Genomic DNA, 27,349 nt, shown 5'->3' with positions numbered 1-27,349 from the left:
GCTCCCACTGCAGCGCCTGCAGCTTCGCCAGCTTCCTGGGACAAACATGGAGCACGTGCAGGAGGGTCCCAGTGCCCCCCACCCCTGACCAGGGAGTAAGGTTTAGGTTTTTTTGTGGGTGCATAATGGAGTTTCCCTCTGTCACCGAGGCTGGAGTGCAGTGGCATGATCTCAGCCTACTGCAGCCTTCACCTCCTGGGTTCAAGTAATTCTCCTGCCTCAACCTCCCTAGTAGCTGGGACTACAGGTGTGCACCACCACGCCCAGTTAATTTTTGTAGTTTTAGTAGAGATGGGGTTTCACCATGTTGGCCAGGTTGGTCTCAAACTCCTGACCTCAAGTGATCCACCCGCCTTGGTCTCCCAAAGTGCTGGGATTACAGGCGTGAGCCACCGCGCCCAGCCTCAGGCTGAGTTGAAGAAAGCCTCCTCAGCTCCTGCTCGCTGAGGTAAACTGAGCTAAACAGAGATTTCTGTAGCAGCCGTGTGCACAAACGTCCACCACAGTGTGCCCCAGCCTGGCCTCCCTCTGCCCGGGTGCACTGCAGACACTGGTGAGTGACACTGAGAGGCGGGTGCCACCCTCTGTCTGGCAGGCCATCCCCAGCTTTCCTCCTGCTCTCCAGGGGAGCCGGGTCCCCACAGGCATGCATCTCGGCAGAGCGTTGGGAAAAGCATCCTCCTCTGGAGATCACCATGGTGAGACAGCCCAGGCCAGGGGCCGGCTGCTGTTCCCTCTCCCACTTGCTACGAGAAGGCAGGGAAAGATCTCAGGAGCTTTGGCCTCAGTCGTCTCATCTGTTAATGACAAGACTGGATGAACAGTCCCCAGATGTCAGTTTTATGAGAATCACCTGGGGCCCTTGTTCCGCCGCTGAGGGGAGCCTCAGTCTGTTTTGGCTGGTCCTGACTTAGATAATAGACTACATTTAAAAAATACATATTGTGGTAAAAAATACATAAGACAAAATTTCCCATTTTAACCATTCATAAATGTACAATTCAGTGCCATTAAATACATTGACAATGTTGTGTAACCATCACCATCTATATCCAAAACTTTTTCACCATCCCCAAGAGAAACTCAGTATCCATTGAACCCAGAGCTCCCCCTTCTTCCCTCCCTCCATTCTCTTTTCTGTCTCTATGAATTTGCCTACTCTAGTGGCCTGGAGTAAGTACAGTCAAACAATATGTACCCTTTCGTGACTAGCTTACTTTCCTTAGCATAATGTCTTAAAGTTTCATCCAGGCTGTAGCGTATGTCAAAATTTCCTTCCCTTTGAAGGCTGAGTGATACTCCATTGTATGCATAGGCCACATTTTGTCTATCCATCCATTCATCGATGGGTAGAGACCATTTCTGAGAGAGAAAAAAGGACTCGCGATCCTCCGCGGTCCCTGGCAGCTCTAACAGTCTGCAATCTGCAAAGCTTTTCTAGGAGATGGTGTGTTTGTGTTCCAACAGCGACCAGAAACGGTGGTGGCGGTGTTGGGGAATCAGCCAGGTCCTGCTGCTCTCCTGGGATGAGAATAAAACAAGGATGGAACCCTGGGACGTGAGCAGGCAATTTCAGTGCTGTCACTGAGTCTGGAAAGTCGCTTTTAACTGCACTGCAGGGCAGGAAGATCTTGGTTTAGAGAGTCCAAAATTCAGGCGTCATATTACAGCTCTGCCACTTACTGGATGAAAACGTCTCAAAACATTTTCTGCCATTTTCTTCTATTAACTGACTGTAGAGCTGGCTAGTTCATCTCTTGGACTCTGCATTTTCTATTTTGCAAAATAAAATTAGTAACATTACACACAGGATGGATGTGAAGATCAGACTGAAATAATGGATGTAAAAGTGCTCAATAAGAGATGAACTGTTTTCAGATATAACACATTATTTCAGCAGAGCCCCAGGTGAACACATCACACCAGGATGGGGACACCTTTCTGAGAAATGCATCGTTAGGCAACTTCGTCATTCTTCAGACATCATAGAGTGACTTACACAAACCGGCATAGGACAGCCTGCTGCACACCCAGGCAATGTGGGGTAGCCTGTTGCTCCCAAGCTACACATGTGCCCAGCACGTTACTGTGCTGGATACTGTAGCCAGTTGCAACACAGTGGTATTTGTACATCCAAATGTCTGCAAACATAGAAAAGGTACAGTAAAAATATGATATAAAAGATAAGAAACAACACACCTATATAGGGCACTTATCATGAGTGGAGCTTGCAGAACTGGAAGTTGCTCTGGGTGAGTCAGTGAGTGAGTGATGAGTGAATGTGAAGGTCTAGGACATTGCTGTACACTACCGTAGACTTTAGAAATACTGTACACAGACACCACACTACATTTATAGAGATATATTTTTCTTTCTTCAATAATAAACTTAGCTTTCTACAACGTTTTTACTTCAGAAACTTTTAAATATTTTTTACCCTTTTGTAATATAGCTTAAAACACAAACACATCGTATAGCCGTTCAAAAATATTGTCTTTATCTCTTTATTCCATGAGCTTTTTTCAAAATAGAAAAAAATTATTTGCATTTTTTTTTACTTTTAAACTTTTTAATTAAAAACAAAGTCACAAACACACACTTTAGCCTAGACCTACACAGGGTCAGGACCATAAACATCACTGCCTTCTGCCTCCGCGTCTGCAGAGGAAATAACAGGCATGCAGCCGCCGTCTCTATGATAACGTGTTTTCCTGGAATCCTTCCCGAAGGACCTGCCTGGGGCTGTTTCACATTCAAAGTCTAGCTGTTGATTGTTGAGATTGTTTTCATTTATTTTAACAGCTTTTTTTTTCTTGAGACAGAATCTCGCTGTGTCGCCCAGGTTAGAGTGCAGTGGTGCGATCTTGGCTCACTGCAACCTCCACCTCCTGGGTTCAAGTGATTCTCCTGCCTCAGCCTCCCAAGTAGCTGGGATTACAGGCATGCACCACCACTTCCAGCTAAGTTTTGTATTTTTAGTAGAGATGGAGTTTCCCCATGTTGGCCAGGCTGGTCTCAAACTCCTGATCTCAGGTGCTCTGCCCACCTTGGCCTCCCAAAGTGCTGGAATTACAGGCATGAGCCGCCGAACCCAGCATTAACAGCTTTTTTTTTTTTAATAAGTAAAAGGAGTACACTCTAAAGTAACGATAAATAGTATAGTAAATACATAAACCAGTATATAGTTGTGTATCATTATCAAAATATTGTGTACTGTACAAATTGTGAGTGCTATACTTTTATATGCCTGGCTGCACAGAAGATTTGTTTATACCAGTATCACCACATATACACAAATAATGTATTATGCCACAACATTGTGACAGCTGTGACATCAGTAGGTGATAGGAATTTTTCAGCTCCATTATAAGCTATGGGACCACTGTGGTATACGCAGCCTGTCATTGACCTAAACATCATTATGCAGAGTGCATACTTGTATATTCATCACTTCTGACAGAAATGTCCAGTGTGCAAAGTCTAGCTGTGAAGTATTGAGATTGTTTTTGTTTGTTTTAACAAAAGAGGTTTAAATATTCCCTTCAGAGACGGGTAAGGGACGTGAAGGAAAGGAGAAAACAATGAAAGCAATAACTGAAGAAGAAAAGTCTTCCTTTCCACAAGTATTAATTATAATCCCCTCCCCCAAATTAACCTTACGCTTCTTGAGTCTTGAAGAAACACCAGGATCCCACTTTTTCTCTCAGGATCTCAGGATTAGTTTTAGTAACATCAGTATAACACATTCATTTGCAGAAAGATGCAAACTGAACCAAAAAGCAACAGGCAGGTGTCTCAAAGGTCTTGAGGTTTATTTAGCCAAGGGTGAGGATGTGCCCAGGGGGAAAATCACACCTCACAGTGTTGCAGGAAAGGGGTCCCAATCTAGACTCGAGAGAGGGTTCTTGGATCTTGTGTAAGAAAGAATTCAGGGTGAGTCTGTAGAGTATAGTGAAAGCAAGTTTATTAGGAAAATACAGGAATAAAGGAATGGCTACTCCATTGACAGAGCTTCCCGAGGTTGCTAGTTGCCCATTTTAAAAAATTATTTCTTGATGATATGCTAAACAAGGGGTGGATCATTTATGTCCCCCTCTTTTAGACCAGATAAGGTAACTTCCTGATGTTGGCATGGCATTTGTAAACTGTTATGGCACTAATAGGCGTGTAGCAGTGAGAACGACCAGAGGTCACTCTTGTCACCATCTTGGTTTTGGTGGGTTTTAGCAGACCTCTTTACTGCAAACTGTTTTATCAACAAGGTCTTTATGACCTGTGTTTTGTGCTGACCTCTTATCTTATCCTGTGACTTAGAATGTCTTAACCATGTGGGAATGCAGCCCAGTAGGTCTCAGCCTCATTTTACCCAGTTCCTATGTAAGATAAGAGTTGCTGCTGGGCACGGTGGTTCACGCCTATAATCCCAGTACTTTGGGAGGTCGAGGCGGGTGGATCACAAGGTCAGGAGATCGAGACCATCCTAGCTAACACAGTGAAACCCTGTCTCTAATAAAAATACAAAAAAAAATTAGCTGGGCGTAGTGGCAGGCACCTGTAGTCCCAGCTACTTGGGAGACTGAGACAGGAGAACGGCGTGAACCTGGGAGGCGGAGCTTGCAGTGAGTTGAGATTGCGCCGCTGCACTCCAGCCTGGGCGACAGAGCGAGACTCGTCTCAAAAAAAAAAAATGGAGTTGCTCTGGTTCAGAGGCCTGTGATATTTCTCCCCGCCCCCCCCCCACCCTTTTATAAGAGAACTTTTAATCCTAAGGGTTGTGGAGGGATAAAGATCCATCTTCTGTAACTTCTTCAGGCTGAAAAGGGGAGATGCTGTTCCTGCCCAACCATTAGAGTCTCTTGTATTCAGGTTAGAGCTCAGTCAGAAAGCGTCAGTATGGCGAGTGCCATTCAACATTCTTGAGTTCTGACAAAAGGTTCTATCTGGAAGATTAACAAGTGTTCAATTTAAGACAACATTTCATAAGCTTATTCTGCATTCCTACACAAAGTACAACAGCAATATGTTTCACAATAATAAAGCAAAATAAGTAAAGTTATTTCAAGTAAACAAAATAAGAAGGCTTTCCATGAACTGAATAACTGCTGGAATCAAGCTGATACAGGATTGCTAGTCAACTGTAATACATGTCCAGATTTAGAATACTGATCCAGATTTCTACATTACCCATCTCTCTTGTTTCTTCTGAGCAGCAGTCAGAGCTCACTGGTTGGTTCATAGGAATAAACAGAGTTAGCCTAAATTGCAGAAACAAACTTTAAAAACAATTGATGAGCCTAGAATCTAATAATAGATGTTCCATAGTTCTTGAAACATAATATCTCTCTCTCCAGTTTCCAAATCATTCATGGTAAGAATGATTTGCCTTATTATACTTGGCATGACTATTTGTATAAAGTGCAGCAAGAATAATTATTTTTCACAGAAACTCTTTTTAAATTGACTTTGATGGAACTCTGTTCCATAGAAGGAATTTTAGATAAGACTTTTTAGAGCTGAGCCCTGCCATCAGTTTGTACCCTCAAATACCTATGAGCTGGATAAATTCCTCTCCACTTGAGGTTCCAAGATAACCTGGGGCTCCTGGACCTGTTAGAAAGTGACATTCTTTACTTACCACAGGTCAGAAACCCTGCACAGGGACTGCATAGGCAAGGTATAAGGCATTTCCCCAAGGGGCTTTTATTGGCTTTACAAATCAAGTTTGATTCCTTAAAGGAAAGCATGCCATTCCAGTCAAAGCCTTGGTAAAATAACCAGTTTTTCCAATTGTCCTGTTACAAAAGAAAACAGATTCTTATTGCACTTACACAAGTAATTATTTGCCATAAATTAAGAATACTCACGAATAATTTCCAAATTCTGGAGAAATCAGGTAGAGAGAAACAAATATTCTCTAAATTTGTTCACAGGAGTGTACTATACTCAATTGTTAAAAACTGTAAATAGCTTCTGTTAGTTCAGTCTATGCAGTTAACTCCTGTTCTGATATTCATGAACATTCCACTTCTCCATGAGAGTTCTGAAAATTGTTTCCTCTAATGTCACAATTTTTGAAGTTATCAGAAACCTGCATTTAAGAACACCTGTCAAAGCCCTGTATTTGATTATAAACCACCATCTAAAGAGGAACAAAACAAGACAACACTTGTTTGTGGGTGACAAAATGTCTTAGGACAGCCACAGTTAAAAATATGATTGACAAAGAAATTTTGTTACCTCTGGGGCATACAATGATTTTATGTAACAATTGTAATTATTAATAACATACAGTAAGCCATATTAGAATCATAGGAGTTTCTCATAATTTTTGGACACATACCAGTAACATATTTATACAAATGCAGCCCAAAGAAAACCAAACACCATTTTATATTTGACTGCTGCTTGTATGATTTTTTTAACCAAATAAGCCAAATGTCACTGTTGCATTAATGCATTATTGATGTCAAATCCCATTCTTAATAAAACCTTATAGACATATCTACCCAGTTTTACTGTTTGACCATAAGGTAAGATTCTCATAAACCTTTCATAACCCTTTACAATTTTTGTTAAAGAGCAGCTCATAAGCAGGATTTTGCTCTAAGAAAAACCTGCTGTGCTTTTATTCCAATGTTTAATTTATGGGAAAAACTGAATAGTACCCCTTTAATTTTAGCCAGTATGTTCACACACAGAATTTCTTGTACAAGATTAATTTTTCACAAACCTTCCACAACTTGCTTAAACCTTTAGCTTTATCCTAACTTAAAACAATTCTTTAGCCCTTTTATATAGGCAAGAAAATCCACATTCCCATGACTTCTTATAATCTTTTGCTAAAAGTACATTCTACTTTCCTTACATACCCTGCATGTAAAACTGTTTTTTTCAGTAGTTTCAAATACATGCCACACTGTTAACTCTTAGCAACTTTTTCTTTTGATGAAAACTTTGGTAAGCTAATGAAGTACTAGGCGTGGAGCCTAGCCCAGGACACACCAGGCAGAAGTGCAGATAAGGATTGACTCTTTCCAGCATAGGTGGGGGGCCTGCCTAACACCACATGTCCCCAGGCCTTATCTGGAATATAATGCTCCAAAGCAGGTAAAGTGAACAATTTTCAAAAGCCAAAGAAGCAGTTTATGACCTTAAAGCATTTAGTAAACTTAATATCTGACCTGCATAATTTACACCAAATGTTTACATTATTGAAGATATTTTTATTTTACCAATAATCTTTAAAACTCTCTTTATTTCCCAAAGATTACTTAAGTCACATGAACTAAATAAAAGGCATTACACTTTTTACTTTTCTCACAAAATATTCTGTTGAAGCTCTTGTTACTAAACAAATTAATCAAAGCTCTTTGAGATTTAAACATCACACATACAACATATATAAATACATAGAAGATAAAGGACTTATTCCTTAAGCCAGGAATTGAACTCTGAACTTGGGCTGCCACTGGGAAAAGAGAAAGCACGTTCATATGGTTACAAGGTCAAGCTCCGAAGGACATGACTGACCAGTTTCCTGGGCTATCTTGAAAAGCAGGTTTACAGGTGTCCTAAGCCTATGTTCTATCCTAAGGTACACCTCTCCAGGACAGAACAATACAGAAAGACCTACGAACCACATCAGTTTCGCTACAGCTTACGACTAGCCTCACAAAATCTTTTTCTCATTAATCAAAACTTTATGGGAGATAAACGATGATTTTTACCATTCATCCAACTAGTTGGCACAGAGAGAGAGACAAAAAGCAAGGGAGAAAAGCATTGCTTGTGGCAGGGTGGGGAAGGTGAGGCACTCAGGGAGGCCAGAGAAAGGCCCACCCATGCAGCAGCCCTGAAAAGTTCAAGTGGTCTCTTATCAATAGCAAAGAGATATTTTCCAGGAGTTCCATCAGCTCTCCAGTTTCCCCTTTTTGGAGAGGAAAAAGCTCCCCATGTTCCATGATCCTGTATATGCCTAACCCTGTCACCCATAGCCATCAGCAAAGAGTGAAAGGTGATTAATCCAAAGAGAATAGAGGTTAACATCCCATAGTGCCAAACCCATTCTTAGCCAACAGGGATTTTACTGAGAGGGATTTTACGGAGAGGGGCCTCTAACCCTCCTAAGTTGGTCCTCTAATCCAAGGTCGGTCAAGCATCCTTTCCTTTTATTAAGAGAGGCCTCTAACCCAGTCTGTCTTAGAGACTCTAACTCCCCTAAGTTGGGCCTCTAACCCAATTCCATTCTTTTCCCAAGTATCCTACTGCTTACCCGAAGTCGACTAATCAGTTCTGCAGTCTATTTTCTTTGGAAAGGGGGGTTTCCTCAGCATCGTCCCTTACGTGATTCATCAGAAAGATGTTATCGGACCCCACCACTTACCCAAAGTTAGCTGTTGGGGTAGGGGGTTCCATACTATAGTTGCTTCTGTGGTCGCCAGAAAGATGTTACAAGGAAAGGGGTCCCAATCCAGACCCAGAGAGGGCTCTTGGATCTCGAGCAAGAAATAATTCAGGGTAAGTCTGTAGAATAAAGTGGACGCAAGTGTATTAGGAAAATAAAGGAATAAAAGAATGGCTACTCCATAGACCCTGAGGGCTGCTGGTTGCCTATTTTCATGGTTATGTCTTAATGATATGCTAAACAAGGGGTGGACTATTCATGTCCTCCCCTTTTAGACCCTATAGGATAACTTCCTGATCTTGCCGTGGTATTTGTAAACTGTTATGGCACTAATAGGAGTGCAGCAGTGAGGACGACCAGAGGTCACTCTCGTCACCATCTTGGTTTTGGTGGGTTTTGGCCAACTTCTTTACAGCGACCCATTTTATCAGCAAGGTCTTTATGACCTATGTATCGTGTGCTGACCTCCTATCTCATCCTGTGACTTAGAATGGCTTAACTGTCTGGGAATGCAGCCCAATAGGTCTCAGCCTCAGTTTACCCAGCTCCTGTTTAAGATGGAATTGCTCTGGTGCACACATCTCTGACAACAGGGGCATCTGTGACCTCTGCTTTTCCTAGAGGGGCCTTTGTGAACTTCAGTATTTAAAGGGGAAAGAGCAAGCAGGAGGGAGAAAAGGGAAGAGTGGAGGCAGTGAGGCCAATGCTTACACCTGTGCAGCTCTGTCTAGCTTCAGTAAATCTACATTTCACGTGTGAAAAGATGGCATAGAGGAGAATGGCAACTGTGCATTACCTCCAGCTCAGCAAATCTGCATTCTACGGAAGATAAAGCAAGCTTGTGAAAAGAGGGAGCAGAGGGAATGAGGCTGTGAAGCCAGGTTGTGAAATTACAGCTGTTTGGGAAAACATTGTCAGTGGCTCAGTTCCCAAGCTTAACTTTCCCTTCAGCGTAGTGAGTTTGGGTCCTGGGATTCTGCTTCTCTTTCACCCAACACAACAGTCATGAGGGAGCTGTTGCCTTTTAGTTCTAGGCCTTTGGAGACCACCAGGGGTGCATTCTCTCACATCTGATCATCGGATCTGGGGATTCTTACATTTTCTGGGTGTCTTCTCCCTCAACTTTATGCTTGGATTTTGCCTCTGGTTGGCCCATTTATTTATTTATTTATTTATTTATTCTTTTTCTTTTTTTTTTTTTTTTTTGGGAGACACTTTTTTTTATTTTTTATTTTTTTAATTAATTTATTATTATTATTATACTTTAAGTTCTAGGGTACATGTGCATAACGTGCAGGTTTGTTACATATGTATACTTGTGCCATGTTGGTGTGCTGCACCCATCAACTCGTCAGCACCCATCAACTCGTCATTTACATCAGGTATAACTCCCAATGCAATCCCTCCCCCTCCCCCCTCCCCATGATAGGCCCCAGTGTGTGATGTTCCCCTTCCCGAGTCCAAGTGATCTCACTGTTCAGTTCCCACCTATGAGTGAGAAGATGCGGTGTTTGGTTTTCTGTTCTTGTGATAGTTTGCTAAGAATGATGGTTTCCAGCTGCATCTATGTCCCTACAAAGGACGCAAACTCATCCTTTTTTATGGCTGCATAGTATTCCATGGTGTATATGTGCCACATTTTCTTAATCCAGTCTGTCACTGATGGACATTTGGGTTGATTCCAAGTCTTTGCTATTGTGAAGAGTGCCGCAATAAACATATGTGTGCATGTGTCTTTATAGCAGCATGATTTATAATCCTTTGGGTATATACCCAGTAATGGGATGGCTGGGTCATATGGTACATCTAGTTCTAGATCCTTGAGGAATCGCCATACTGTTTTCCATAATGGTTGAACTAGTTTACAATCCCACCAACAGTGTAAAAGTGTTCCTATTTCTCCACATCCTCTCCAGCACCTGTTGTTTCCTGACTTTTTAATGATCGCCATTCTAACTGGTGTGAGATGGTATCTCATTGTGGTTTTGATTTGCATTTCTCTGATGGCCAGTGATGATGAGCATTTTTTCATGTGTCTGTTGGCTGTATGAATGTCTTCTTTTGAGAAATGTCTGTTCATATCCTTTGCCCACTTTTTGATGGGGTTGTTTGTTTTTTTCTTGTAAATTTGTTTGAGTTCTTTGTAGGTTCTGGATATTAGCCCTTTGTCAGATGGGTAGATTGCAAAAATTTTCTCCCATTCTGTAGGTTGCCTGTTCACTCTGATGGTAGTTTCTTTTGCTGTGCAGAAGCTCTTTAGTTTAATTAGATCCCATTTGTCAATTTTGGCTTTTGCTGCCGTTACTTTTGGTGTTTTAGACATGAAGTCTTTGCCCATGCCTATGTCCTGAATGGTACTACCTAGGTTTTCTTCTAGGGTTTTTATGGTATTAGGTCTAACATTTAAGTCTCTAATCCATCTTGAATTAATTTTCGTATAAGGGGTAAGGAAAGGATCCAGTTTCAGCTTTCTACTTATGGCTAGCCAATTTTCCCAGCACCATTTATTAAATAGGGAATCCTTTCTGCTTTTCTTGTTTCTCTCAGGTTTGTCAAAGATCAGATGGCTGTAGATGTGTGGTATTATTTCTGAGGACTCTGTTCTGTTCCATTGGTCTATATCTCTGTTTTGGTACCAGTACCATGCTGTTTTGGTTACTGTAGCCTTGTAGTATAGTTTGAAGTCAGGTAGCGTGATGCCTCCAGCTTTGTTCTTTTGACTTAGGATTGTCTTGGCAATGTGGGCTCTTTTTTGGTTCCATATGAACTTTAAAGCAGTTTTTTCCAATTCTGTGAAGAAACTCATTGGTAGCTTGATAGGGATGGCATTGAATCGGTTGGCCCATTTATTAACCTAGTTGCCTCTCAGTGCATTTGTGTGTGGTTAAAATATCCAAACAGCTCTCAGATGCAGCCAGAAGCTTTCTGTGACTTCAATAATGCCAGGATGCTGGGGAGCAGATGGAGTCGTCTGGGAGACAGAAGGGCAAGGGTAGCCCCTCCTGAGCTGCAGAAGGCGATGATGCAGAAACGGCCACAGGCAGGCTGCACAGGCTTTGCTGTCCTTCCCAAGCCGGGTGCCAGCCTTCTGGCCCCATGGGTTTCCTGTGGGGAGGCTGCTCAGCCGTGTGATGGCAGGGAACGAAAACAACAGCGTCTCCACGACAAGGGTAGGGTGCAGACAGACACGATCAGGCTCGAGGTAGCTTTCAGGTGAAGGCGACTGGCTAAGATTTAGAAACAGATGCACAAAGCTAAGATTTAGAAACAGATGTGCCAACACCCATCGCCCTGAAGAATGGCCCAGATCTGGTGGTAGGGTTGCCTGGAGCTCCAGGCTGGGCAGGACAATGTGAGTGCGTCCCAGGCCCAGGATAAAAAGGCCACGAAGGTGCTTGATGCAATCCACAGGCACAGGGAGGCCATGGCCGCTCTAGTGCAGTGTGCTAGCCTTTTCAGCCTTGTCTTCTCAGGACTCCAGTGCAGGGTTGGTTTGATGTCAGCAGATGGTTCCGCTGAGTCCTAAACTTGCACCTGAGGCTCGGCACTGCCCTGCTGGAAATCAGAACCGGACCAACATGACCCAGATATTGCGGAACGAGCTTAGGCTCAGTATTTCCAAACAGGAGAGAGGCTGTCCACCTTCACTCCTGGCAGGGGGCTGGTCCCTCCCAGTGATTGGGGATTTGCTGCTGCTGAATAGAGGCCCACTTACCTCCCTCTGGAACTCTGAAGCTTCTGGAAGACTATTTTGGTTTTTATGTCTGTCATCCCTTCACAGAGGTCAGTCAGTCCCCCGTGGGGAAGCTCCAGCCCCAGGGCAGGACCCACTGGATGCCTGTTGGGCTAGAACTCTGCCCTGAGCCACCTCACCCGTGTCCTCGTGCTTCAGCCTCCCTGCACTTCTCCCACTCCCAGCACAGGCTGAGCTTTTCCACCTGCGGTTCTAGCATTTTCCATCCCTCCACTTGCCTGGTGAATGCCACATGAGTCTTCATGGCCCAGTGCAGAGGACTTTCCCTCCCAGCTTCTGTGCCCCCTCCTCACTGTCCCCAGAAGGATTTGCACTTGTGTTTTTACAATTAAGAGCTATTTTATTAGGGACAGGTTCTTGCTCTGCTGCCCAGGCGGGAGTACAATGGCTGTAACACAGCTCACTGCAGCCTCAAACTCCTGGACTCAAGGATCCTCCTGCTTGGTCCTCCTGAGTAGCTAGGACTATAGGCATGCACCACCACACTGGGTAATTTTTTTTCTTTTTTTGTAGAGATGGAGTCTCAGATTGTTGTCCAGACTGGTCTCAAACTCTTGACCTCAAGTAATCCTCTTGCATCAGCCTTGCAAAGTGCTGGGATTACAGGCGTGAGCCACCACGCTGGCCCACGTCTACTTTATAAACACTTAAAAGCCTTGGTTTCCTTGTATTTCTTCATATCTTCTCTGGCCCTGGCACTGCAGTTAGAACCAAGCACATGCTCTATGCTATATAAATGTGTGTGGAGTGCATAAATTAAGGACTGCCACAGGAAATGGCTACTAGAGTGAGTCTTCTGAGAGGACTTGGACTTGCATTTAGAACTTCAAGGGAAACAGTTGGGCGCAGTGGCTCATGCCTGTAATCCCAGCACTTTGGGAGGCCAAGGTGGGTGGATCACAAGGTCAGGAGATCGAGACCATCCTGGCTAACACAGTGAAACCCCGTCTCTATTAAAAATACAAAAAATTAGCCGGGCGTGGTGGCGGGCGCCTGTGGTCCCAGCTACTCTGGAGGCTGAGGCAGGAGAATGGCGTGAAGCGGGGAGGCGGAGCTTGATTGAGCAGAGATCGCGCCACTGCACTCCAGCCTGGGCGAAAGAGCGAGACTCCGTCTCAAAAAACAAAACAAAACAAAACTTCAAGGGGAATGATTCATCTCTGATCTGTGGAGGGATGGCATGCCTCGCGGTGGCGCAGTCCGCCTCCCTAACCTGCGATTAAAAGATTGCTGGCAGAATGGTCTGCAGATCTTGTATTTACTGTAAATAATCAACCCAGGTAAGGAAATCCCTCTACATAGTTCTGCTAGTTAAATTCCGCCCCAAACAGAACTACCAGAACACAGCTATCAGTCTGAAGTAGGAACAGCTAATGCCATTAGAAATTATGGAAAAAGAATCCTCTGTCTTTATAGAACAAAAAATGAAGCTTCTTTCAGAAGACCACCCATGGTTCTAGAGAAAGTGGTGTTGCTGGTAACTCAAGAATTAAAGTCTTCTGGAGAGGTGAATTTCAAGCAGTCATGGATCACACTAATTCAGACGCCACTGGCCATTCATGAGATGACCTAACCTTGGTCAGCTGACTCTCTGGAGTAGAGACCTTTCAACCCTCCGTTGGCTGAAGTGTGACATAACCAAGGCTAGTGTGAACTGCTGCCTTGACTCAGCATAATGATGTCCCTATAATCACATACCAGGACTTACTGAAACTTGTTCGATATTATAGACGATTTTGAAACCTCTCAGACCACTGTTCACTTTCAAGACTGAATGATAAACTTAAGCTCTATTTACAGACCTTAGTTGGTGCCAAATTCGTTTTTAAAAAATGAGACTAGGCCAGGTGCAGTGGCTCAAGCCTGTAATTCCAGCAATTTGGGATTCCAGCAAGCTGAAGTGGGAAGATCATTTGAGGTCAGGAGTTCGAGACTAGCCTGACCAACATGGTGAAACCCCATTTATTTTAAAAAAAAACCAAAAACACAAAAATTAACCAGTGTGGTGGCATGCACCTGTAACGCCAGCTATGCAGGAAGCTGAGGCAGGAGAATTGCGTGAACCTGGGAGGTGCACTGCAGCTTGGGTGACAGAGCAAGACTGTCTCAAAAAATAAATTTTTAAAAAAATCAGACAATACCTTCTTAGTTTAAAATGGGACACATTCAGAATAAGTAGCCAGTTGCAGAAACTTTAATAATAGTGCTAACAATGAAAATATGTCATTGTTATTACAATAAAATAGTCCAGACCTCCTGGGAGAATCTTATTAGCTTTGAGTTATTTCTCTCAGAGAGTTGATGGATTTATGGTACCCATCAGCTAAACCAGTCTCCATGGACACCAGGAAAGTCCACGTGCTCTGGGGCGCTAGGGTGCGAGTGGGGGTGTCGGGGGGAAGTCAATGTCCTTCCCTCAGAGAATCCAGTGTCAACAGCAGAAACTCACCTGCTGAGAGAGCAGGATGTCACTGTAACTTTTTTTTTTTTTTTTTTTTTTTTTGAGACGGAGTCTTGCTCTGTCGCCCGGGCTGGAGTGCAGTGGCCGGATCGCAGCTCACTGCAAGCTCCGCCTCCCGGGTTCCCGCCATTCTCCTGCCTCAGCCTCCCGAGTAGCTGGGACTACAGGCGCCCACCACCTCGCCCGGCTAGTTTTTTAAATTTTTTTTTTAGTAGAGACGGGGTTTCACCGTGTTAGGCAGGATGGTCTCGATCTCCTGACCTCGTGATCCGCCCGTCTCGGCCTCCCAAAGTGCTGGGATTACAGGCTTGAGCCACCGCGCCCGGCCTGTAACATTTTTTAAAGTATTTTTTTTCCAGGAAGTTTAAAGTCCTTTCTCAAAATCGAATAATAGCCTTAAAAGCTTTACTGAGTAGAGGGAAGAAAGGAAGGATTCCTGCTCTGTGGAAGTCTCCGCCTTCCTCTCTTTAGTCCCCCTCTGCAGGACACCTGGCTGAGCTCCATCTAGAAGGATACAAAACTTTCTCTTTAGTTCTTTCCCTCTTTGTGCCGTAAGAGGAAGGGAAAAAATAGAGATCACGATAAGACCTTGATGTCAAAGCTTCTCAGGGGTCACAGAGCACCTTCCAAGTAGCCCAATGCGCCTGGCTGTGTTTCCAGACTCTCCCTCACAGGTCACCAGTGAGGATTACAAATCACCCTCCAAAAGCCTGAGGAGCCAGAGGGGCTTCCGTCCCTCTCCGGAGCACAGGTTTTAGTGACAGAGCCTCGTTATGTTGTCCGGGCTGGCCTCAAACTCCTAGGCTCATGATCCTTCTGCCTCAGCCTCCTAATATCTGGGGCCACAGGCAGGAGCCGCTGTGCCCAGAGGCAGCAGAATTCTGCAAAACCCTCACACAGACTTTTGAAAGAAAAAAACACGTCTGCATCCACAAAATCAATCATTCTCTCACTGAACACATAAATAAGAATACCAGGTGACAATTTTATTCACAAATAAAAAAGGTATTACAAAACTAAGAATATGATAATTTACACATTTATAAATTCCAGTATGCAAAATAGCAATGATGAAATATACATTGATTTAAGCTATTTTAAAGCAAGGATGACTTTCCTTTTTTTTTTTTTTTTTTTTTACCAACACAGACAATAGTGCTTAACCTAGGTAATAGCAACATTAACACTTTATCTAAAGTAGAAAAATCTCTATTTAAAAATATATTCCATATACACAAAATGAGAAAATGCATGACCATACTTGGTTGCTCCTGAAATCCTCCTCATTCTTGTCAACGAGCTTCTGCAGTCCGAGAAGCCACAGTGGTTATGCCCATTCAGCCACACGCATTACCCGACCAGCCTTCCTGACGTCGGCACTCTAGCAGCTGAGTTTATTGAGTGCTATGGGATAATTCCAACAAAGTGAAGTGTAAATTGGATTTTTTTTCTCAAATGTTGACAAAGTGTAAAATATCACATTGTTGCATATTGCTAGAGCGGTAGGGTAAAATGTCTTCATCTTGATACAAGTTACACAGGATTTATCACATTCAGTAGCAAATGAAATCCATTTTCAACCCTAAGCAGTTCTCTGCTGATTGCAAATGATGTTTTGGGATTTTTGGCCAAAATCTCATTCCCATCAGTCTGGCTTTCTCCAGCCAGTGTTTGTCCTTGAAGTTAATCAGGGTTCTACATGTGGAAAATATATACAGGCTACACAAAGGAACACAGCCCTGCCCACTTTCATCATCTCTCTGTCATAACAGAAAGGACCAGATGGCAAATAGTGGCACGTATGTGAATCATGGTGAGGTCACGCGAGGAAACTCTACTTGCATTTTCACAGCCATTGTGTGGTCAAATCCTAAATATTTTACATGTCCAAAAGGCAATTTTCCTAAGAGTTCATACTACCAAAGGATCATTGGTTTATACTTAAAAAAAAAAAAGTAATCCAGGAAAAAATCAATCAATTATGACTAGGCACTAGGCTGACATGACAGCTTGGGGGCTACAGTGAAACACTCATTTCCTATTTCAGGTGAGGGAATTGAGGTCACGAGATGTACCAGACACAGGCAAGCTAGTGAACACATACCAAAACCTGAAACTATGGAGAAAAGGCCACAAGAAAAAGGACTCATTAAATGTTACTAATCTTTCACAAAGAGAGAAAACCGTGGGTAATACATGAGAAGATAAAAATATCCTAGGAAAGACACATTTTAATATTCAGTTTAAATGTTAAAAGACAGTGACTTGGACAGGGCAATTCCAAACCAAAATATTGTAGCGCACTCGAACATACTGATGTTCAAAAGTCTAAAAAAATGCCCTGTTCAAGTAAGTCTTCTCCAGGGCATAAAGAGTAAGAGCAAATGAACCATTCGCTGCTTTGTGACTGAACGGGGTTCATTTCTGTCTTAACTCTAGAGACGATGCTAGTGTGTAGATGGTAGGGGATAGAGCACCTTAATAGAAAGAAACTCCATCCTCTTAAATCCAACACCGGATGGCTGAAGTAGGAGATGATGTGCTAACTAATCTTACACGATCAGAAGGAGCACGACAATGTCCTGGTCAAACTACACTAGGGCAGTTACAGCTGCTTCATCTAAACCCCTACAAATGGAGCATTTTCTTCTAGTCCTAACGTGTGGTGTGTTCTCATGGAAGACTATTGCAGTAGTAGGGGAAGCTGCTATGCTGTAATTTCTAAAGCCTTTAGTATAAGATACAATGCCAGTAAAAGGTCATTTATGTTTATAAATACCCTTTTTCTATAATCTTCTAAGCTCAGGCAGAGGGACAGATGCAACAAATGTTTCTATATCAACTGATTTTCATATACATATGCCAGCCTTTGCATACAAGTCTCCACAATATGTGTTAATTCTGGGCAATGGGCTGCCCTTTCTCAGCCACATTCCCTGGCCCTGGTGTGCTCCTGAGATCAGCACCAGCGGGTGTGTATGAGACCGAGGCTGAAGTGTGGATTCCGGAAAGAGCTATCCTCCTCTGTCTGATTCCTCTGATTCAGTTGACTTCATCTAATAAACCCAAGATTTAGGCAGGCAATATGAAGGCCATTCTAACCATCTATGCGACTCAGTTTAGATGATGAAAAAGTGTCCTTCTCAAATAGAAACACTCACTTTTGAACCCATTCTACATAAAAGCTAAGGTAATTTATCTGACATTTCACAGGCGGTATGAAATTATTTCTGGAAAGAAAAAGTATACTCTGGGTCTTCAGTCTTGTAAAACCACAATCACCATGAAAATAAGCATGAAGGCATTTCTGTTTCTTGTTATATGTCCACAATCTCATAGGCTGCCAACTCAACCCATCCTTCTTTGAAGTCACTTTTGTGGCAGAGAAGCTCCTTATGTAGGAAAGATGCAGAGTATCATGAGTCAGCCTGGAGTCTTTTCTTGTTATTCATTGAGGTTTCAGCTTACAGCTGGTTTGGCTCAGAAGCAACTGGCTGAAAGGCTTCAAATGCCGTCAGTTTGGTTCAGATTTATTTTTGCCCCAGAAGCCATGTAAGGTCCAGACTGCTCAGTCCATAAGCCTAACAAAGGAGTACTCTTTGGGTTCCAGCACACACGTCTACTGCAGAAAGAAGCAGGTCCTTTAAGATTCCTAAAACAGCAACAGAAAGGAAGCTTTAGAGACAATGTCTTATAAATTAAATCTGCTAAATTTCAATGGTAAAGAATTATTATGCATAACTTTTACTAGTAGTACCCATGAATTTAATAGCACATGGACAAGAAACTCATTCAGTAGTATCCAAATATCCAGCTACCCGTGTAATCTCAGGATAAAATAAAGGTTTTCATAACAATTCATAGTCACCCAATAACTACAGAGTACTTAAAAGACGATACTGTAACCCATAGCAATCATAATGTATTAACAAACCATTCTTCTGTGGGCTTTCAACCTTATTCAAACATTTAAAGCTTCTTTCTTCTGTACTGTGTTCCTTTCAAGCATCTGTAGGTAAATACTTTAGGATTCTGTATTTCCTTTCTTTCAAAGAACAAATATGATGAATGAATAGTGCCATTCTTTATCTGCCAACTTAGTCTTTGAATGTGAAACTTCCATTAAACTATTAGAGAACGTTCAGAAATAGTTGGGAATAAGATTTATCTTATAACAATCTCCCTAGCATACTCACAATCCTTATCGGGAAAATATCCTCAGCAAAGTATAGCCATTAGACGTGTCCTTATCACAAAGAGCACTGACCTCAATGCACGAAGGGCGCAAGTGAAATCACTGAACATTTACTTCATGTATTAACCCTTCACTAACTTACCACGAACTTGGCATTGGTGACATACCAGGTAAGTGTATGCAAAAAATTATTCCTAGGTCTAAGGAGATTATCTAGAAGTCAAATCGTAAGAAATACGTCCAATAACAGGAGATAGTTTTATCAAATACGTTGATTAACTGACATGGTTATAATAACTACATTAACCCTTCTGTGGGAGGCAAATTATCCTCATTTTGCCAATAAGGAAAAAGTAGAGATTTCAATCGATTGAAACACTAGACCCCAGGGTCCTCTCATGTTTCCTAACCTTCTTTCTGTCTCTTCCTGTTGACATTTTAAATGTTGGATTAAAAACAACTTCAAGAAATGCTTTTCCTGTAAGTACACAGTCTGGCTTTGTTCTCTCAAATAGCTCAGCAAAAAATGTTCCAAATATCTCAGTTTTGTTCCCTTCTGGAACATTATCTGGAGAGATGTGTATAGGAAAAGCTTGATTCAAATCGAGTCATACAAACTCAAGAAGGCTCTCACACCTATTTGCTTTATCTGGAACCGTAACTATCATCAGATTATGGGTGATCTTAAATCACCCACAAGAAAACTAGTGTGTGCAAATGCAGGTTTTGGAAACAAATGCATCATGCGTTGAAATCATGGCCTCACACCACGTAAAGAGAGAAATGCTGTTTGGCCACAGCTGCTCCTTATCCACCTCCCAGATGGACACACTTTGTTTTCCTGAGCTACGAGCGAGCTCACATCGTGGAGCCAAGCTAACTGAACACGAACCTGTGGAATGGATAAAATTAACGCGATGCCCTGTGCTTTGGTTCATCATAGTGAGCTGCTGAAATCAAATTATTGTATTTTATGTTTTAAGAGACAGGGTCTTGCTTTGTTGCCCAGGCTGGAGTGCAGTGGCATGATCCTAGCTCACTGCAGCCTCAAACTCCTGAGCTCAAGTCATCTTCCTGCCTCAGCCTAAAATCAAATTCTTTATGAGAAGTGAATGTGTCCTGTAGTTGGAAAATTAGCCTGTTGGGGAAAATGTGGGTTGGTTTTTTGAATTTAGATGGGGAAAAAAAAACCAAAACAAAAGCAAAACTACTTGAGTTAAACACTTGGTTGAACCTTGAAATAAAGAGGAGGACGACGCCCCCAAAGGCCTGCAGTAGCTTAAGGTTCATTTGCTACATTTCACAGATTATTAAGTGCAACTGAAGTTTTTTTTTTTTTTTTCCCCAGCATCTGGAAATTATTATCTCTTAAAATAGGCTCAAAATATTATTTACTATTATAGGGGAAAAATCAAAATGGTCTATATTTTAACAATTCCTTTTTAAAATTCAATGTCATACTTAGATTTATCTAAATTAATCTAACAATTATAGGACTACACATCTTGAAAAGTTAGTAAAAACCTTTCATTAATAAATTATGCTGTGCAACTTGAATGTAATATTTTCTCATCAGGTTCAGTTTAGATGTAATTGTAACTTTCTTTTCATAATGATTTGAGTTGAAAGTATATAGAAATCATGAGAACTACCCTGCATGTCTTTCAAAAGAGTTAATAAGTCATGATATACCAATGTCACCACCTAAAGCATGTTTCTAAAATATCATGTCCATACAGCTGTGATGACAGTGCTCACACAATCCTGTCCCCACCGCACCAACATGCACAGACACAAGCAGGCAATGAGGTGGCTCCGGGACGACCTTGTATGAAGACGTTTCCTGCCTTAGTCTCGGCAATGGACATCACAAACTTGGGAACAAGCTACAAAATTAAGGTGAGTGGTAATTGTTTCCTGACAAAATTCTGAAAAACAGTCATCAGTCAGCTGGCAGCACTGTAGCCCTAGTTCCTCAGATGGTCTAACGAGAGTCAACGGACGATGCAGTAGACGTGGCGAGGGCCCCTCATTTAGTGCTGCTGGGGGGCAGCTGGGCCCTCTGCTGCTGAGCAGGGGGGTTCCCCTGTTTCTAGCATCCTCCGATCCGTCGGTGGACGCTCTCCGCTGTGAAGGACTCGTTACATGCTCTCGGCTGCTGCGTCCTCTCTGTTCCTACGCTGTGTGGGGCACAGTCCATTCTCGAGACTTACACTCAACTAGGTTAATTCTTAAGTCTTTTCTTATTTCTTATCATAACAATTTTACTAATTATGGATGGCTCAAAAGAACAAGACCAGTGAACAGCCTTTCCTAACTCCAGGCAAAGCTCAGAGGTAGATACTTTGTATGTGTTAACTGCCTAATTTGTTTTCCCTTCATTCACTCATCTCCCTTCTCTTACTTCTCCATTCCCCCATTTTGAGAACAAAACCAATTTTTTCCCTCCAAAGCTAACAAATGTTTTCTCTATAGAATCCCCTGTAAATTCTCCAGATAATTTTTTTTTGTAGTTAAAAAAAGCAAACAAGGTGGAAAGGTGGCTTGAGCCCGGGAGGACGAGGCTGCAGTGAGCTGTGATCGCTCCACTGAGCTCCAGCCTGGGCGACAGAGAGACCCCGTTTCAAAACCCAAACACGAAAAACAGAGAACAAGTACTGCAGACTTAGATCATATGTAACTTGTGAACTGATCTTAAAAGGAACACATCAGCATTCACACTTTAACTGTGCACTAAGTCTCTGATACAATCAGGCCAGCATACAGAAGCACATGGAAGCGAGACGCCTCTGGAGCAGGCTCAGCTGCCTCCTCCGCACCCACAGCGCTGATCTGGGGCAGGGAGGGACAGGCAGTGACAGCAGCGGCCTCTTTGTGGGGCAGGGTCTTGTGGGCCTGGGAGCTGGACTGTTGCTGTGACTCTGCCCTTTTACACTCAAGGCTTGACACTTTTCTTCTAGAACTTACACTAACAATACATGCGCTCCCATTTAAGGAAATGTTTACAAACATGAGGTCAAAATCAGCAAAGGCCACGTCCTCACCTGAAGAAAGCAGAGACGTGCCCGGTTACCCCAGAATCCTTTGCTGCCTCCAGTTTTGCAGCATGCAGAAAGCCCCATCTCTGCAGGTGCCCCCCTCGCTCCACCCAAACCTGATTTAAACCCTCCGCCTGAGAGGGTCTTATGACCCGGTCTCGGGTCACAACCAACAATCAATTTCCAGCCAAATCAATCAATCTGTCAAAGTAGAGTGATCCAGAAAACACTAGCAAGAGAGAGAGGAGGGAAAAGAGCAGCTTTAGGAGACCTAAATTCACAGAAACTTGGCAGTGAATGAAGTACATTGAAGTGTTGGGCATCAGTAATAGATATATAACTATATATAACAGGAAGAAGTGAAGGTCAGGAATTGTCTGCAAGGTGCTCCCATATCCGACGCATCTCTCTCAACCAGGGAACGAGGCGGCAGGTGCTGTGCTAAGTGGTTGTACTTACAAAGAGGAATAAAAGAACGCAGCTGTACACTTTGCTTTTATATATTAGCTGTGTTAGTTTTTTAAAAAAAGACTTGAAATTTATTTTAAAACATATTCTACAACATACAAGAAATTAGGAAAGATGCAAAAAAAATCTCATGAGGTTCCCCCTAATTTTGTGCTGGGAACAGCGTTCTGGTCTAGTGTAAGTCAGTGCTATGTTCACAGGGAACCCAGTCGCTGCCTTACCTGGAGGGACGTCTGAGTGGCTGCGTGGATGACAGCGCCACTCTCCTGATCTAGCTGGCTTCTCGTAGTTGGTGCATCCTGAGTTGATGCTGGTTCTGCCAGTGTGTTGTTACATCTAGATAAATCCGCAGCTGCTGTAAAGTTTTCAGAATGAGCTTGGATTGGAACAGCCCCACCAACCAAATCTTGACTGCTATTTGAAGCCAAAGACGTTGAGCTTTCATGTTCTGGACTGAGAGAAAGAATGTCTTCTCCAGTGAGTTCGGGATAAGAGTCACAAAAAGAGATGTTGTCACCACCCATGGGATTCTGCATCAGAGGCCAGGCGTCTGAAAACTCGCCACAGATGGACCGCGTGAGGGACCCGAAGAAAGTTGGCACCATCTCCCCGGCTGGGCCTGCGTTTCTGCACACACATTCAAAAGAGCTTAAAGTCTGTGATGGGGAGAAAAACACTACTACAAAGAAGCATTTCAGCCGTAATGTTAGGTCTTCTAGATGAAATATCTAGATACTAAATCAGAATTCTAGTGTTTCCTATTGTTACAAACTTGCCTCAATACAGTAAGTCAAATTACTCCATTTACTTGAAAACTGAATTTTGACCCCTCCTTCTAATTAATATAGTTACATTTAATCCAACGTCTAAAACATGCAGTTTCCTGTTTAGACAGGAAGACAGTTTAGACAGTTTCCAACGTCTAAAACATGCAGGGTCTCATCTGAGTTTGATTGAGTGCCATTCTAAAATAATAGTCCATGGGTAAAAATTACTTACATGTTAATTACAGATGACAGAGGTGTCAGAAATCATGGACATAAGACAAAAATAAAATTAATGAAGAGTAAAGTATAAAGAATGTTGTACTGGATACGAGTGACCTTGAGAGACCTACCTAATTCTTGCCTGAGAATTGCACCCCACCAATATCCAGAACATCATTAATATTTAAGAGGTGATGTTTCCATCGTTTCAGATGAAAATCGGTACATTAGTAGAATGCATATTTGCACAGGCGGATATGAAATGATTGATTGAAAGCACCCAGTTACCTCGCCTGAAGACTGGCCGCAGAATGCACCCCACAACCAACAGTCGCCCGGTCGGGGCTGCAGGCCTTGTCACAGCACGAGGATGGGAGCAAGTGCACCGGCCCTGGGGAAGACAGCACAGGTGTGAAGCACAGTGCCTCCCTCCGGCAGCTTTCACCTCAGTAACACTCAACACTCCTCTTGGAAACTTAGATGTTCCCCTTTGGGTGATTTTTGGGGGAAAAGGAATACAAGGTTCTCTTTTTTTCTCATCTTAAACAAATGATGAGCCACTTACCTAAGGTACCGAGAGTAGACGGACTCATACAGACAGATGAAGAAGGGGGGATACTAGGGGGCTGGGGCAATGGGGAGACCAGGAGCTGTTGTTTCATGGAGACAGGGTTTCAGTTTGGGAGGATGAAAAATGTTCCGGAAGGTGAATGGTGGTGATGGTTGCACCTCAGTGAGAATGTACTTAACGCCACTGAACTGCACACTTGAAAATGGTTAAGATGGTGAATTTTATGTTATGTGTATTTCACTACAATAAGAAGTGGGGAGAAGGAATAAAGCAGTCTGTGGGAGAGCACAAAACGAGACTCTTGGCCCCACTGAGGACAGGAGGAGCAGGACAACTTTTCTGCTGAGTGGCCTCCTAACACAGACGAGAGCGTGCATGTTCGAACCCTCTAACTCCATACACACAGACACATTTCTTTTTATTGCTAGCAATGTCACTTAAGGGATAAGTAGATATGTGCACACAGCTTTACAAACTGAATATACCACTGAAGCTGGATATATTTTGTGCTACGAAGATAATATAAGCTTAAAAATCTAAAATAGAGATTAGATAAGAAACTTAAAAATAAATCTTCTCAATCCTATAAGCAGAAAATAAACACTCATCTTTTTGAACAGCCTTCTTGATTTCTCACTCTGTCTATACATATATATATCATTCTGATTTAGAACCACAAACACACTAAAGCGCACGCACACACACACAAAGACTCACACACATACACAGAGGAAGACTTGGAGAAATTATATATTTACATATATAGCTATTGAAGAAATTATACATTTACATATATAGCTATATGTTTGTGTGCATCCAAATTTTCCATGAGGAATATCTCTTTACTTTTACAAACAGGAAAAAAATTATGAAACTACAGTCTCCCTTTTAAAAAATGAATGCCAAATATTGAGATGCAATCGCAAGCCTGTGTGAAACAGGATGACTGGCCTGCCTGCATCTAAGTTTCCCTCAAAGCAAGGCCTCCGCCCGGACCATCTAAACATACAGTGCTCTGAACCCGTTGAACTCACCAGGGTTTACTGCCACTTAACAAACGAGTGTCACGCTCACCATGGGACACTTCAAAATTGTTTTAAAGCAAAAGGCACTGCCGTTCCTTGTAGAAAGGCTGATTCCAGGGAAAGTACACGACAAATCTGGGACTTCTGGTGGCAGAAAGTAAGAAAGTGCTAAAAGAATAATGCGGACCTGTCAAAATGGCACATGAGCCAGACCGAAGGGAGTTCCAAATGCCGGGCAACATGAGCATCGGAATCAACAGTGACACCAAAGGGTTGCAACCCACTGAATACAGTCCACGAGTCTAAACTCACTAAGGTATATAAATAAATAAATGGAGAAGGAAAGTTCCTTCTTACCATAGGAAGCCAACTAATAAATGTGGAAAGAATAATGGAATTAGAAAGCCAGGATTTGTTAACCATCATAGTCACGACTGATTCCAGTACGAATCATCAGGGCACGCTAAGCTACGGGGTGAAAGTTTGGGGTGTCACAGGATATTTACACAGTCTCCAAGTATCCCCTACAGGATATTTATTCATTACAAAGAGAACAGCAGACATTTTACATTGGAGAAACCTGGCAGACACCCCATTAATGAAGTGACCAAGGTGAGCCTGACCAGGCACAGGCCAGACAGACAACCTCGCCTCCCGACCCAGGGCGCTGAGGACCTAGCATCCCCTCAGTATTTCTGAATTGAATCCTGAGGAACGTCAGACAAACCCAAATTGAGTGTCGTTCTACAAAACTGTAGAATTTTGAAAAGTGCTGGCCTGTACTTTAAAAAAAAAAAATCAATATCATGAAACACAAATGTTAGGAGACTATTCCAGATTAAAAGAGACCAAACAGATTTGACAACTAAATCCGACAGAAGTTTTCAGAATTTTGTTTCGCTATGAAAGACAACACTGGGACAATTAGGAAAATGTGACTATGCTCTGTAGATGATATAATAGTACTGAATTCACATAAATTTCCTGTTTGAATCATTGTGCTGTTGCTATGTGAGAGAAAATGTTCTCAGGACGCAAACACTGATGTGCTAAGGGGGAGAGGGACATCATATTTGCAACTGGATTTAAAATAGAAAATGAAAAACAAGTATGCACACACACACACACACGAGAGAGAGGGGATAAAGCCAATGTGAACATGGGCAGCATCATGTTAATATTTGGGGAATCTCAGTAAAGGACAGGTGGGAGGTTCTTTGTTCTACGCTTTCGATATTTCTGCAATTATGTCAGATTCCTGAAATTATGTCAAAAGAAAAAGGTAAAGGGAAAAAAGGATCTGCCATTCAGGAGGAAGCACTTGAAATAAGCTGCACTGACGCAGGGCGTTGGCCTGGGGATCATTTCCGGCCCCAGTGTTCTGTTAGGAGGTCATGCAACAAGGCCATCTGTATATTTAATCTTTCTTCTCAGCCTGAAGTAAGGTGAGGCAGAGTTTATACCAACTGCGTTTTATGACATTTAAAATTTAAAATTAGAGTTCATTTCTCCAGAAAGTTTTCCTACTTCTAACTCTAGTAACAGTGTCCACGGTATCATATCTAGGAAAATGTAATGCTTGGGGGTGTGTAAGGATCATACAGTCACCATTAATAGTGTCTAAGGGTCTTATCTGTGTAGACAAAGGCAAAACTAGATCCACACACCACAGAAAGTCTTGTATTTTATTCTTCACCCATTCCTAAAACAGGAGATAGTAATAACTACCAGAAAAAGAATTAAAATGAAAGCTTCTTATTCTATATAGCCATATGCTGCCTAGCAATGTTTTGTTCAGTGATGGCCCAACAATACCATGGTGGTCCCGGAAGTTTATAATACCATATTTTTACTGTGCCTTTTCTATGTTTAGATCCACAAGTACTTATCGTATTGCAACTGTCTACAGTATTCAGTGCAGTCACATGCTGTACAGGTTTGTAGCCTGGGGCAATGGGCTACACCACATAGCCTAGCTCTGTAGGAGGCTATCCCATCTAGGTTTGTGTGCACTCTACAAGGTTAGCATAAAAGCAATGCATGGCTATATATACAACATGAGATTGGAACACTTAACTGACAATTTCTTGAGAAGATTGATTAGACAGTTCCAAGAAGACAAGTCAATCTAATGGGATCTAATGGGATATGGTTAAAACAAATACAGATGGCTTATTAGACAAAATGGTGCTATTAATATTGCTTCCATGGGTGCTAACAGACCTGTAAAGTAATAAGAGGACAGGGGAACTGGGGTAGACTTGTAGAGAGGGTGGTTGGCCATGGAGGGTTTTAATTTGCAGAGGAGGTGAGGTGGTAGGGTGGCAGGGGAGTGGGATGTGTAAGTGTAAGAACACATGCTAAGGAATAGAAATACATAGCAAAGAAAATTAGTATTAAACACACTCGCAGACCACAGTGTAATAAAAATAGAAGTACAGACTAAG

At 42.5% G+C, this 27,349-nt stretch overlaps 2 protein-coding genes across 8 annotated transcripts in view; one reads left to right on the top strand and one right to left on the bottom strand.

Moving 5' to 3' along the window:
* The window catches only part of MIPEP (mitochondrial intermediate peptidase), a 199,469-nt gene extending 178,727 nt beyond the window's left edge, over positions 1 to 20,742 (top strand). The window contains exon 19 of the mRNA XM_050767091.1: positions 20,554 to 20,742. Within this exon, the coding sequence (XP_050623048.1) occupies positions 20,554 to 20,648 (95 nt within the window). The 3' untranslated portion in view covers positions 20,649 to 20,742. The remainder of the gene's footprint in view (positions 1 to 20,553) is intronic.
* The window catches only part of TNFRSF19 (TNF receptor superfamily member 19), a 105,811-nt gene continuing 94,046 nt past the window's right edge, over positions 15,585 to 27,349 (bottom strand). For 4 of the 7 annotated variants that reach the window (XM_050767097.1, XM_050767100.1, XM_050767098.1 and 1 more), the window contains exons 8-9: positions 23,595 to 23,697; positions 20,794 to 22,947 (exon numbers count right to left, since the gene is read on the bottom strand). In XM_050767097.1, coding sequence (XP_050623054.1) covers positions 22,515 to 22,947; positions 23,595 to 23,697 — 536 coding nt within the window. In that variant the 3' untranslated portion in view covers positions 20,794 to 22,514. Of the gene's footprint in view, positions 18,272 to 20,793; positions 22,948 to 23,594; positions 23,698 to 27,349 lie in introns of those variants that run through there. The other 3 variants (XM_050767101.1, XM_050767103.1, XM_050767102.1) reach the window with 1 other exon arrangement.

This window comes from Macaca thibetana, chromosome 17, assembly GCF_024542745.1.
Source record: "Macaca thibetana thibetana isolate TM-01 chromosome 17, ASM2454274v1, whole genome shotgun sequence".
NCBI classification, from domain to species: Eukaryota; Metazoa; Chordata; class Mammalia; order Primates; family Cercopithecidae; genus Macaca; species Macaca thibetana.
Note: the sequence above shows the minus strand (reverse complement) of the source record. Positions and strands in the feature narration are given on the sequence as shown.